This window comes from Dermacentor variabilis, chromosome 9, assembly GCF_050947875.1.
Source record: "Dermacentor variabilis isolate Ectoservices chromosome 9, ASM5094787v1, whole genome shotgun sequence".
In the NCBI taxonomy this organism is placed as follows: domain Eukaryota; kingdom Metazoa; phylum Arthropoda; class Arachnida; order Ixodida; family Ixodidae; genus Dermacentor; species Dermacentor variabilis.
Genome location: NC_134576.1, coordinates 56,944,460 through 56,958,837, shown reverse-complemented (window position 1 = coordinate 56,958,837; position 14,378 = coordinate 56,944,460). Strand labels below are relative to the sequence as shown.

General features: G+C 48.2%; 1 protein-coding gene across 1 annotated transcript in view; it reads left to right on the top strand.

Annotated features, from left to right (window-relative positions):
• LOC142558363 (L-lactate oxidase-like) overlaps positions 1-14,378 on the top strand; it is a 47,894-nt gene that overhangs the window by 25,760 nt on the left and 7,756 nt on the right. The window contains exon 5 of the mRNA XM_075670507.1: positions 4,461-4,552. Coding sequence (XP_075526622.1) covers positions 4,461-4,552 — 92 coding nt within the window. The remainder of the gene's footprint in view (positions 1-4,460; positions 4,553-14,378) is intronic.

Sequence of the window (14,378 nt, the reverse complement as noted above, 5' to 3'; positions counted from 1 at the left end):
TTTGGATTGTGGGGCGTCGAATGGCAGAAGCTACGTGAACACAGACGAAAGGTTTCTTCCACTACGTCCGCGGTAAACTGTCGCCCACGATCGCTGATTACTATGCGAGGAGGTCGGAGTATGTCGGAGTATAACGTTAGCCAGCAAGAACATAGAAACTTCTGTAGCTGTGGCCGATGGCAATGCAGCGGTCTCACAATAGCGGGTAAGGTGATCTATGCAAACGATAACCCAACGGTTAGCCTTGGAGGATCGCGAGAAAGGGCCCAGAAGATCTACACCAACTTCCTCAAAGGGGACGCTAGGAGGGGGAACTGGTTGAAGCAGGCCATGTGGCGCTTGCAGCTCAGCACTTCGAGGCGAGGAGGCGATGCCTGAGGCAAGTCAACCCTCAGGCAATGAAGCTCTTCGAGCGTCCCCATTGGCCAAATGTGACGGCACTTGCACGGGTGCCTACCATTGGAGGAAAATGACGACACCTTACCTGGCTCGACGATTGGCCGAAAATGACGTGACCCCTAGAGACCGAAGGGGTTAAAAGTGAGAGACATGCAGAAGAGTTTTTTCTTCGTTCTTCTTGTCACGGGCCGCAGCGTCCGATTTCTGCTGGCCGTCGATGACTTTATGACTGTTCGTTACTTTGCGTTAGTACTGTAAATAATGTAAATAAACCTCCAGTTCTAAAAATTAATAATGCAGTTCGGATGCCCCGTGCCGCCCGCCGCACGACCGACGGGCCAATCGACGACTGCGAAGATGCGCGCCTCCGCCACTGGCGACGCAAACATATGCTGCAGCATCTCTTCCAAGCAAAGCAATTTCCGCTACACAAAGTGATGCGCAAATTCTACATTTCATAAAAAACAATATCCGCGGCCAAACGTTAAACACGAACGAGAGCTCCGATACTTGTCGAGCTTAGCTGAAGTGCACGGCTACCGACGGCAGAATATTGCTTCGGCTGTGCTAGCATCGCATCTGACGGCGCAGCTAATATTAGCGCATTTTCTTCGTTGAATATTATTATTGCGAAGAGTGACAGCAACAGTAAGAAAATATTACGGCTTGTAAGCGTCGGTGATTCATTTCGAAGCGCCGTCAGCTTTAGTTTTGAAGTGAACTGGAGAAGGCCTGGCAACGATATCGGGGCCGCCGAGCGATCAGCGGCGGTGAGGCTGCCGTTAGTGCCAGAGCGATCGCTGATGGCCCACTTCGCCGCATGGCTGCCAGACAAATGGGTCCTCGTCCCATTCTCCGAACGGCAAGGAAATGTCGCCGTTCAAGAGCAAAACCACCGTATAACGGCGGCCCGCGAACGGCAAACGGCGTGCCGCGAGTTGCCATGGCCGTAACGTGAAAGCGTCTTTAGGCCTTTATAACTTTCCGTATCGTCAACGCTACACCAGTGCTAATGCTGTGACGCCTTCTAGTAACTAGAAATCACACAGCCGATCTCAATAATTACAAAACAAACGTGATGATATGAGCTCAGCTTGACCTGAGATTTAGCGACGACGGATTTTGCCACTTGTTTCTTGCTCACAAGGCGGAGAGCCAGTAACAAACGCGAATTCGAATTGAAGCGGGTGGTAGGCGCTCTATGAGCGCTGTCATGTGGCCGCTGTTCGCCCGGCTTCTCTGCAGCAATTCGGAATTCCACGTGACTGCGCCTGGCGAGTGGCCACGGAACGGCACTTGGAAAACAGAAGCCCAACTCTCGTTTCTTGCAGGAGCCATATGCAGTAACTCTAGGCATGCTGAAGGCTCAATACGATGCTCCCTTTGGTGTTCTTGCCGCTAACACTGGTGGCACAACTTTCCCGCGACGGAATGCCGCTCTCGTCTTTGGTTTAGCGAAAGCGTGAGAAGAAAAGCGTAGTACCGCGAAAGACTGGCTGTGCAGCGATGACGGCTGCGATATGGCACCAGAGTAGCGGGCGGTTTCTGTAAGGAAACAAAGCGCTTCATGAGCGTTAGTGACGCGTCCACGCGTCACTAACGTGTGGCCTCTCCGATCTTCCGATTAGCGAGGAAGACGCGCCACACTTCACTCCGTTTGGAACGTGCCGCACGAGACAGATAGTCCGCGCCAGCCATTATATCGTGAAGTGAAAACACGGACAGAGCTATGCTCAAATTTCGCGTTAGGTATTATCGTGACCTTCGGTGAATTCTTCTGAAGACGGAACCCTTGGAAACGACGTCTTGGTCCGTGTTTTGGGGGCGCGAATTCCGAGAGCTTGGACAGCAAGAAGAAGGTTATTTCCTTTTCGGAATTTCAAGAATGTGTGCAGCCTTAAAAACATGTTTTCTCGATCTCTAGTATTGCTTTTACAATATGCTAGCGGAGCCGTCTTATCTTGGACACTGACACAAGTTCCGTTGTGCCTTGCTCATGGCATGTAATGCACGTATCTCGTCTTTCGAGTTCTCCTACCAGAATAGTTGCGGTTTCAGCAGAGACATCATCGTATTTGTGGCCAAGCGGGCAAAGTTCTTATAGAAACTTGTGCTCTTCACTTTTCTGCGAGTGTTCGTTCGTGCGTGTGCGAGACAGAAAAGTAAGTATTGAGTATGATGTATTGTACAACAGCTTCTTTTTTCATCGGAGACAGCACCTTGTGATAGATTCTCGCGCCGGAGTAAAACAACAGCTTTACTTAGAGGGATATGGAACACTAAGACCGAGTCTCCAGCTGGCCTCCCGCTGGAACGCTGCTCTTCTTCGTTCGCCAGTTAGTCTAAAAAAATGTGCCTCTATTCCACCCTGTGAAAGCGGATGTACAGCTAAGCTGTTGCTGACATTCACGGCGTTACACAAGCACAACCACCTCGAGCGACGCATGCCACACGCTCACGCAAGTGCAGCATATGTGCTCATTGGTCTAGGCCCTCTACCACGCGCAAGCGCCTTGTTACACAAATTCAACTTTTCTTAGCAAATTGGGCCAGAGAATTTGTGAAGTACGACTTACGCACAAACTGCAAACATGATAGCTGCGGATTATAATTCGAATTTACGAATGAAGAAATTTATGTTCCACGAAAACACAAAGATGAAGCCGTTTTCCAGCTGCCATTTGAGGCCTATATAAGTGGCCGTGGCCGCTAGATGGAGCTACAGTTTCGGAGAGCAGTTGTCACAATGTCAATTACGGTCGAACCACACGCTGTGCGACAGATGCGACGAGCAAAGCACCCATGCATCAAGGACAAATACATTGTGTGCACATGTGGCCTTCACGAAATCTTACTGGTTTCGCATTGGAATGGCCGAAAACGCTCTCGGCAATGCCTGTCTTTGCGAGGAGACGCTGAAACACATTCTGTGCGACTGTCCTGAATATAATGTTCAGAGACAGTCCCTGGCATCCGTTCTAGCGCACCTTGACAATAGACCATTGTCAGTTGCAACTATTTTCATATATCGCCGACAGAAGACATCGCAGCTGAAGGCGACAAAGGGACTACTTCGGTTTATGAAGGTGACAGGCTTGGACAAGCGGCTGTGACAGTGATATCACGTACCGCGCAAGTGACAGACTGTAACTAACGATGTGTGTGCCGTGTTATGTGCTCCCTATCTCTTCTCCCCATCTTTCATCCCCACCATCCCGCTCCCATGTGTAGGGTAGCAAACCGGTTGAGCTAAACTGGTTAACCTCCCTGCCTTCCTTCTCCACTTTTTCCTTCCTTCCTTTCTTGTGTGCACACATACGTCACTCACGCACGCAGGTGTGCTGAAGTGCAGCATATATACTCATTCCCGTTAGCCTTCCGAGATGCGCAAGGGTGGTATTGAACTAATTGAATTCCTCAAAATAAATTGTGTCACATTATTCGTGAAGTGCGGCTTGCATACAAGTTGCAAACATTATAGCTTCGGATTGTAATTCGAATATACGAGAATAACGGCATCTTGCATTGATAGTATCACTTAATGATGTAATCTCATAACGTCATCATGGGAAACGTGACGTGACCGGATCAAGTGTTCGTGAACTGACAATGCCCGCTGATGACGTCATGTCATGCCTCTTGGAGAACCAGTACATTGTGAGCTTCTCGCTTCTTTGCATTCGCTGCGGGACTGACCCACAATTTTGTGTGAGCTCCGCTCACTCAGACAACAAAGATAGACAACAAAGACAACAGATAGTTAGGGCGTGGCCTGTGCCCATTTCTTCATAGTTTGTGAGCTAGCCTAGTAACACCACGTGGCAATATTATAATCACGTTGAAGCGCCTAAACACAGAGCGCAGCTGTAGCATGTGCTGCCAAGGTGCCTGCGTGTATAGTGCGAACCACGGGGATCGTTTAATGAGGGCAACAGCACACTCAGGCAAAGTGGATCAGGGATGCACGGCCTCGTTCTTATCGCAAGCGGCATTTTCTCTATCGCCGCGAACTAAAAATCGCACAAGCTAGGGCGACTATGAACTGGCTCTTCGGGTTGCAGCCGAAGCGGCGCTCCAAGCACACTGCCGTGGCGCAGCGGCCGTCATTGTGTCCAACCACGGAGGCCGCCAGCTGGATGGAACCCCGGCCACGGTGAGTGAATCATACTCGAAATACTTCAACGACCAATGCTGACCAAAGAAGCGCAAAGAAAAGAAACTTCCAGGGTCTTAAAAATTGCTCTAATACTTGTATTCCATCACTCCACTTCACCTAAAGAAACGAAAAAGAAAAAGAAAATCACCTAACACTCAGACAATATTTGTTTCTACAAAACAATGATGAGTATTCATAGAACATTTTATATAAAAGCGGAGAGCTCGGTCCGAACTTGTCTTGTGAAACCCACTACCCTATAGTGTCGAACGAAAAAAGCCAGATGGACGATGACGATGATGATCACTAGGCTTTTGTTCTGTTGAAGAATGCCTTCTTTTTCGTAATTTCCCGAGTGTCGTGCCCACGCATTGGTTACGTGTGAGACATCTCGGGACTTTTGCTTCTCGGAATCTGCCTTTCCCTAGGTACACCACTCCCTCTGCAGAGGATGACGCTTTGCTCCATTTGTTCCAAGCCGAGCTGAACAACGCGACAGTGGACGAATACTCCGGATTAAGCTTGCTCTCCTTTCAGCTTTTGTGGTGCCGTGCCAAGGCGTTCGAATCGTGACAGGCAGGTCTTCTGTTCGAATCGCAGGTTTAAAAAATTTTGTACTTTTTATTTTCTGGAATATCAGATCATACCCCTTTTTGTTTTCTGCAGTAGTTGTCCTGTACGCATACTTCACTAGAAGGCCTGACACGGAGGGTTTCTGCCAAGGGGAAACGATCACGGGGGTGGTTGGTGGGGAAGGGTTTGCGATTAAGCAGATACCGCAGACCAATGCTTATAGGCACGTTGTTACTGCGAATTCGTTTTATTGTTTAACAATCTTCACATTATAATTAATTTCTTGTTCATGGGCGGTGCATCTGACGTCCCTTCGGCACGCATTCCTCCCGCCGCGACGACCGTGGCACAGGCAGAGCGCGGAAGACGCACTGCGAAGTGGCAAGCCTTATGCCACATGCTCCACATTGACACGTACTGCCCGCACAAACAAGTGCAGCTTCGCTATTATGAACTATGTATCGGCCGTTATGATGACGTTTGCACAAAAGCTTAAGCGGCGGACGTGGGGATCGAGCAAATCACACAGCCCTCCATTGTACCCAAGGCGAACGCCTATTAGAAGCAAAGTCCCCAGAAAAATGTTGCAGCTTCGCCCGAACGGCGAGGCGTCGATTGCGATGGCGAAGTAATGAGCAGCTATACGAATAAAGAATAGTAGTTATATCGGCCTTATAAACTTGTGTACATAGACATACGCACTATACTCGCGGACAACTTTCTGTGGCTACAAAGGGAAAGCTACGGGTGCATGATTGCTCCACATGCGTGACCGCACCATGAGGTTCGACAGCGTTTGACAGTGCTTTTGGTTGCTTGGTACAGACGCTGAAGTTATGGGGTTTTACGCTCCGAAGCCACCATGTGATTATGAGGCACGCCGTAGTGGTGGACGGCGGAAATTTGGACCGCCAGGAGTTATGTTACGAGCACCTAAATCTGAGTACACGGGTGTCTTCGCATTTTACCCCCATTGAAATGCGGCTTCCATTTACGGGGTGCGATCCTGCAACATCTTCCTCAGCAGCCGAACACCACAGCCATTGAGCAACCACGGCGGGTGCTCGGAACCGACGCCTAATCGACACAACTTCCACGTGCCACGGTTTCACGTTTCTCTAGACGTAGAAGGTAAATAGCCGAGAAATAAGTCAATCTTTACACTGAGTGGTGCGCTCTGTCTTATTTAATCGTTACTAATAAGTTGTTTATGTTTGTCTTCCCCAGCCTGAACTATGTTTATTGCCCTATGTTGTCCTTGGTGTCAGTGTTTGTTGGCTTCTTATGACATGACTAATAAAAATAGGGCCCCTCGGCTAACACCCTTTCTTCCAGCCTAAACTAAGGTAGATTAAAACGCGCGACTCTTTTCAGAAGCACTCTCCCTTGTGCGTGTTTTGCCCCCGTAGCTTACCCTTCACAGTCCCAGAAAGTTTTCCGCAATAAGCAAGCATGGTGTCACGCATGCAAAGGTCTAAAGGAACACACCTCGCTCGATGACCGTAGAAACCGTCTGTCAAAGCGCTGCAGTGGGGAAACGCGGCAACAGCAGTGACCGAATTGACTTTCGTGCAGCCGTTCGCATCAACGCGAACCCCCACTTGAAAGCACAGTGCAGCACGAACTGTGTATCCATTGCAGATGGTTTTCGAGATATGGCGGCCAGGCCGGGCGTTGACTTCACAAATGCTAGTAAGTACAGCGGGGCGAGGCATTTCCGTAGGTACCTGGAATTTGTGCGCATGCACGAGTTAGAGCGGGTTCGATAGAAAAAATGTGGGGGCTTCTACTCCTTGAATGTGTGACACTGCCTAGGCACTATGGAGAAGTTTCTTCACTAATGATGTAGGCAATTGCGCCTATGCGTGCCGTTATTACGGAGTAGGGTCCAGTTTCTTTACACTCGGATGCCGCCTGCCGGCGCCGTCAAACAAGTGAAGTAGTGGGCACTGAGGCCCCATTTGTTGATCGGTGCGTCGGACAGACTCTTTCGCAACAGTGGCGCTCGTACTCGATCAGTAGTGCCGGATAGTACCTTTCTCGGGCTTAAAGGTGCTGTACTAACTAATTAACATCACGTATTTTCCCGGCGGAGCAGAACGGACTGTAGTGGGATTCTCGAATTTGTATATGATACACGGAATTATGGATGAGTCAACAGTTTCACTTCTATAGCTTGTGTATATACCCGGCTGCCCTTCTGCTATCAACTTTCACAATAGAGACATGCTGACCTACACAAGAAAAGATCAGTTAGTGTCCAACACGTTGAAGGCACTAGATAGCGAATTCCAACTGCTGATTGGTGTGCCGACCTACAGAGCACACAACCTTGCCATTGCGTAAGTTTGTTTACAATCTATTATTGCCGCATGCCAGATATAAAAGATGTTTTCCCTTAACAAAAAACATTGTTTCTATGCTTCAAGCAATGATATTATACTCAGAGATAGGCAATTATTCACATATGAATATTCAAGCTTTTATAATGGTAGGACTACTTTCTTCTAAAATATTAAAAATCCAACTCAAGTAACGTTGACACAACATCTGACACAGCAACATTCATGATACATGAATTTACACAGCGAGATCGTAAGGCCACCACTGTTGATTTTCGCCAACAGCTACACCTTACCATTGTAAGGGAAAAGGTGTGCGGAACCTCCGCAGGAGTATTCTAAGTATGCATAAGCAAATCTTCAAATTTCAGTTGGTCTGGCCCCAAATTTCAAGTTTGGCCCCGTCCCTGTTTCAGTTTGCCCACTCCCAATTAAAGTGGCCCCACCCCCCCCCAATTTCAGTCGCCCACCCTGAAACTTAAAGTTGGCCCAACTCTGCATTTAAAGTTGGCCAACCGCCAAATGGCTGGTTTGCGCGCTCCGAAATTGCACGTATGCCCACTCCCAAATTTCAATCGGCCCATCCCCCAATTTAAGTTGGCGCACCTTCCAATTTAGGCTTGCCCAAAACTCGACTTTCCCATTGACCGACGCCCAAATTTTCAGTTTGACCCACTCGCAAATTTATGTTGTCTGCGGTCGTGAGCATTGTCGATGATGCAATGCTTGTTTTTTTTTGTTGATGAAATTCGCTCTAACCTCCGGCCTGTTGCCAGGAAGAAACTAGCAGGTTCTCATGCTGCTCTTGCGCTGCGTGAACTGTTACCCGATTGCGACCTGCTATCATTGAATAGAAAAAGATGATATTGATGTTACCGCTGCTCTTTGCATATTAAAATTTTGCAGAAGAATTTAATCTGATGTTCAGCATTGTTTATTAAAAAATTTGGAACAATTACTTGCCTAGTTTTCAACAATAAAATTGTGGATTAAGCAGCAGTAAAGCCAGTGCTAGCATAAAGTTGTTTCGCCACCTATCAGCTGCTGCAAAAGCAGGCGTTCCAGGAGTGTTGCTGCATGTTTCCCATTTCTTTGGAACACGTGACAACTCCGCCAGCATGACGGATTTCAACAAAAGTTGACAGACGCCGTAACAAATTTATCCTAGCGTCATTTCCGCAATGGTCTGCTGCCTCCCCACTAAAAAAAGCAACGTCGTGCCTTTTTTTCTTAGAAACAAACTAAGTAACTATCTGAATTGTTACATTAAGTGATCGCGAACATAAAACGTGATCTTTCGGCAGAATTTAATTAAGAACGTGTGAGCAGAAGGAGCAAAACCATTATTATGCGATTTTAAAAGAAGAGGTACATACAAACTCCACTGGAATTCTATACGTATGCCTAACCATATTCCCAAATTTAAAGTTAGCCCGCCCCCAAACCAATGTGGACCCAACCCTGATATTAAGTTGGTCTCATCACAAATTTCAGTTGTTCAACCTCCGAATTTCAAGTTAACCCACTTCTAAATTTCAGTCGCCGAACACTCAAATTTAAGCTGGCCCACCAGCAAATTTAAGCTTGAAATGCCCAAATTTCAAGTTGGCCCACTGCTAAATCAGTTGGCGCACCCCCCAATTCTAGTTGGCAAACCCTAAAATTGTTACTTCCATTATTCAAGCTTGATTATTCAAACAGACTAACGTTACTAGCACGAGAGTTTGAAACACTTTATTCAGATAATTAACAAAACTTGAATAATGAGATTCTCAAATTATTAATTTGGGGAACTATTGAAATTTGCGAATTGTAGACGGCGAGCTTGCAAGACCTATCCACTCGAAATCAATTTGCAGTAAGACATATGTTTTCAGATATTATTTCCCAAAGTCTAGACTGAAATGCCTGTGCGTTCCAGCAGATTTTGTAGTCCAATGCCTAAAAGAGAATTCTGTTTAAGTGGAGCAACGCATCTTTAGGGCAAGTTTGATGGCGTGTATCTTCATACTGACGGGATTCTATCAATTCATCACAAATGGATACGCCTTGCAAGCTCACCGGTTACAAATCACAAATTAATTATGACAGTATGTGCCGTAAATTAATTAATTCAAAGGATAATTACAGGATAGTTACTATATTAGTTGAGCATGTGTTTCAATTTCTCGTGTACTTAATATCCACCTCTCAGGAGAATCCAGCTCAGGGAATATATTTACGTTATCTGCAACATGCTATATTTAAAAATTTCATTAAACTTTAAAATGAACACCTTGTATATGTCAGCGTATCACATACACACTTCTTAAGATTGAGGAAGCACCCTTGATTCCAAACGGAGGATGCTAAAGATGTAAGCAGTCTACTGAAAGGGCGTAGTACTGCAAAATAATGGCAAAGGGTGTGAAAGGGTGTATGCAAAGGTATACAAACGGGAATACACGCTTTACAACTGTGGCGTCTACAAAACTTTTGTTCTGTAAGGCGCGAGAAAGGTTTAATCCGTCATGGCTGAGTCTCCACGAGCGCCGCAAGCGCGAGAAAGTCTGTCCGACACACCGTTAGCTTCTGGGAGCCGCGTACGTCCGACGCACCTTTAGACCCAGTAATCACCAAATGGGGCCTACCGTACCCACCGCTTCACCGCGCCGGCAGCCAGCTTCGTAGGGTAAACAAACTCAACCCCACTCCGCAATGCCGGCACGCCTAGAGCAAGACGCATATATCACGAGCAAAGAAACTTCTGCGTAGTACGTAGGCAAAGTCTGATATTCAAAGAGCAAAAGCCCCTAGATTTACTCTCTCTCACCCGTTCTTACTCGTGCCTGCGCATGAACGTCGGGTGCCTCGGGAAATGCCATGCCCCGCTGTATACTTGCTATCCATCCGCCTTTTTCACAACACGACTGCGGATGCACCCTGCCCTTGCGGATTAGTCGCGAAAGGTTTGGAAGGAATGCGCGCGCCGCCAGACTGCGCGTGAGAGTCGTCCGAAAGAAAAAAGTCTACGGACACGCACTTTTGAGCTGCACTGGTTCATATCTCTACATAGGTGCTGTGCTGAAAACATGCGCAGCATAGGATTGCAACTCCACTTTAAAACAGCAAATGGCGAGGGCCTCGAGGGCTTCGTTCGGACTGCACCATGAAACTCGTAGCTGTCGCCTTGCATTGATGGCTAGCAAATTTATCGATAAGACGCGTTGCACTTTGGCGACACTTCAAAAACATCACGTTGCTGACGAAGTCTTTTTGCTGCATCCGCCCTTTCTTCCTGTTCGTGGGGCTGCGCGTGCCTGACTTCATGGCCAAGCCGATGGCAGAAATGCGCCTGGAGAGTCCATATAATAGCTATCGCAATAAGATGTTCCCAGATCTCGCGAAAGCCTCCTTCAAAAGTGCCCGGATCTTCTTCTCGCCCCAACGCATGCGCAGAATAGATGCTCAGGCGAAAAAAAGAAAGAACGAAAGACACTTTGCCGAGGCTAAAGTGGGGAGCGGCGGAAGCCTGACACCATTGCCGACGGCGATTTGTTGCGTCGGAAACATCAGGGAGGCACACAACTCGTACACTGTTTTGCGAATGTTTGTTTGCTTATTAAATGTCTGCAGCGTCGTTTACGCCTATGTCTACCGTTTCGATGTCTTGAGTCCATCATTTCAAAGCTGTCATCTGGGAGGATGTCAGCTTGCAACTCATGGCCGGTGAACTCATTGTGCTTTAGTGGGTCCACTTCCAGGATGGTGGATTTATGGTCACTGAAGTGCACAGATATGTAGTCAAGGTTAGTCACACTACTGCGAGTGCTGAAGACGAGGTCTACACAACCCAGTAAAAGTCGTTTCACCTAAGTCGTTTCACCTAGGTCGTCTAGACCTCGTTTCACCTAGGTTGTTTCAGTGGGTCGTCTAGGTCGGTGGTGATGAGTTCCACCGCGGTATCCTGGGATACCAGGATGGCGTTGTCGCAAATGGCGTCACTTTGCTGCATATCAACGGTGATGTTGTAGAACTTTTGCAGTTCAGTCTGTACTTGATAAAGCAAACACAGCACCAAGTCAGCCTTCTTCACCATGCCTTGAACGTACGACGTCTTGTATACCATGCGGCCTTTGATGTTCACATGAAGAGCGACGTCATTGGCATGGTTATGGGTAGCATGTCCACTGTGTTGCTGACGTCAATGGGCACGTTGGAAATGGGGGCAGAGATCGCCAGTTTCCCCGATGGTGGCAGGTGTGCGGGCTTGGGTGGGTAAACGTAGCCGTTAGTAGTCGAGAAGTTGGGGATCTTACCGGCGTGAAGCAATTCCACGTACGTTCGGCACACAACAAACGTTTCTACGTGCCGCCCGAGGAAGTACTGCCGCAGTAAGTCGTGACTGCATACGGGTGCTACACGGAGGTTCATGGGGAACCACAGCCGATCACACACAGAGCACGTTGCGCTAAACTCGTTCTGGACGAAGTGTCTGTTAATGTAGTTTGTTGCCACCTAGAACTGTTGCAGCGCCATTTGTGGATCAGGAGAAGACGAGTCTTCCATGGCGGTGTCGGGGTGTAGTTGGCCATCCTCATCATCCACTTCGCTAGAGTGACTTGTACTTGCTCGGCTTGCCGCGTCACGATGGCGGTCACGGCGCTTCCGAGCTTCATTTGCCTTGGTACCCGGAGATGCAGCGAGTCGCTTCGAACGCATTGCCTCTCTTGCGTTGGCCCGTCGCGTCCCTGGACTCTGTGGTGTCGGAGGCGCCTTGCCGCCCTGATGCATGCGACGAATGCGCTCAGCCTCTTTTGAGCGCCGCTTGCCTTCACCGGCTGCCGCACCTCTAGGGTTGAGAGACACTGGTTTTGCGAGACGAGGCACCCCTCCCACACGATGCCGCAAAGTAAACTGCCGCCACCGCCACCGCCACACCACACGAAAGCAGACGGTCGCCACGCGCGCCTCGCGACAGTGACGTCAGGCCAAACAGCGCCCAATCGCAAGGCCACCTCAAGCGCCTGACGACAGTGACATCAGGGCGCACCGTCGAACACACGGGTGCCACGCGTGCCGATGTGATGAGTCATCCCGCGTGGCACCGAACCACCCCGACACCCGCACTTGACGACAGTGACGTCACGCACGCGAGCCAATCAGGAGGCACACACCTGCGCCTAGCGACAGCGACGTCACGACACAGAGGAGGCCAATCAGGAGGTCGGAAAGCTTTGACAGCTACTGGTGACGGCAGATGACCTTGACAATGAGCCAGTAAAGGCTTCAGCCTTAATACAAAAAAGATGGGGTTGTGGTGCGATGATACTGGTTGTCAACACGACAGCTTACTTAAAGTCTTTAGGCTATTGGGGCGCGCCACACCACTGGAAAGATGTGCGCTGTAGTTAGCGAGTCCTGATAGAAGGGATCACGTGTGTGCATCTTCCGCGCCTGGTCATGATCCCACTGCAACTTGAAATTAAAGACTCCAGTCCGAATTTGACATTACGAATTTTATAGTGCTTTAATCAGTTTCCGTTTCATCACGGCCATGGCGGCCGCATTTCGATGGGGGCGGAATGTGAAAACACTCGGTGTACTTAAATTTAGGTGCACGTTAAGAAACCCAGATGGTCCAATTTATTCCGGAGCCCCCCACTACGGCGTGCCACACAATCAGATCACGGTTTTGTCACTTAGAGCCCTATAATTAAAAAAAGAAAGGCAAATGTTTTAGTTTATGCGCGTTAGTAACGAATAAATTCTGGTTTTTCTGTCGGCTTAACGGAAATTCTGAGACTAGAATTAATACTGTCATCTGCGCCTGTGAAAGCTGCGAAATATTTTGTCGTTTATGTTAACAGTTTCACAAAAGCTCCATAGTAGTTTAGAATGATAAGTGCAACGCCTATGCTTAATTTAGAACATTTTGAGGACGGATATCTCCAAAGATATGCTACAAAATTTTACTCTGCAACATGACTCCACTACGGCTCAGTTCTAAATTCGCAATTCTAACGCGTATTAAAATTGTAAATTTTATTGGTGCGTAACTTTAATTAGCTAAATGGACATTTCACTTGGCATGCAAGTAATATCCGCCTCTTAATTAAACCCACTCGAACTGACTGAAATGTGTTAACCTTCGCATGTGAAATTCCTGAAAATGGTTCCAACTAAAAGAAATTAAACGATTGACACAAGTGGTATTTCTTGCAACGCAACGGAAGGGAAGGGAAGCGTAGTAGGGGGGGGGGGGGGGTGGCAGAAAGCTAGGTGGGCAGATGAGATTAAGAAGTTTGCAGGGACGACATGGCCATAATTAGTACATGACCGGGGTAGTTGGATAAGTATGGGAGAGGCCTTTGCCCTGCAGTGGGCGTAACCAGGCTGATGATGATCATGATGATGATGATGACGATGATCCAAAGTAAGGAACGCGCCCTTTGTCCCTAACGCCTCTTCAAACCGGAAGGTGGCGCCACCGTATGCCATCGCCCCCAATAGCCTCGTGCCGCGGAACAATTGAAGCATGACGCCTACCGTAACTGTAGTACATCTCGGGTGGGCCCAAGGATCCGAAATAAACATTGCGCCGTCTGAGTGAGTCAGCGCATAGAACTGCACATTTCGCAGAGCACACAAGGAAACACAACACTTGCTGCTCGTGTCCTCTCCGCTTTGTCCCGTTCAGTGCGCTGCTTCACCCACAGGTTATGATGAAAGTCACCAACTCACCCTACCTTCCCCATAACAGAACTCAAAATAAAGTCCCCCGAAAGTGGCCAAGTGTCGACGTTTGCTGGAGAAGACGCTAGATGCTCGCATAGTTAACCATAGCAAGGAACTAGTGCCAACCAAGTTACGAAATCTTCACTTTAATCAAGAATCTCTATCGCATCTTCACTTTATCAGTCTCTTTC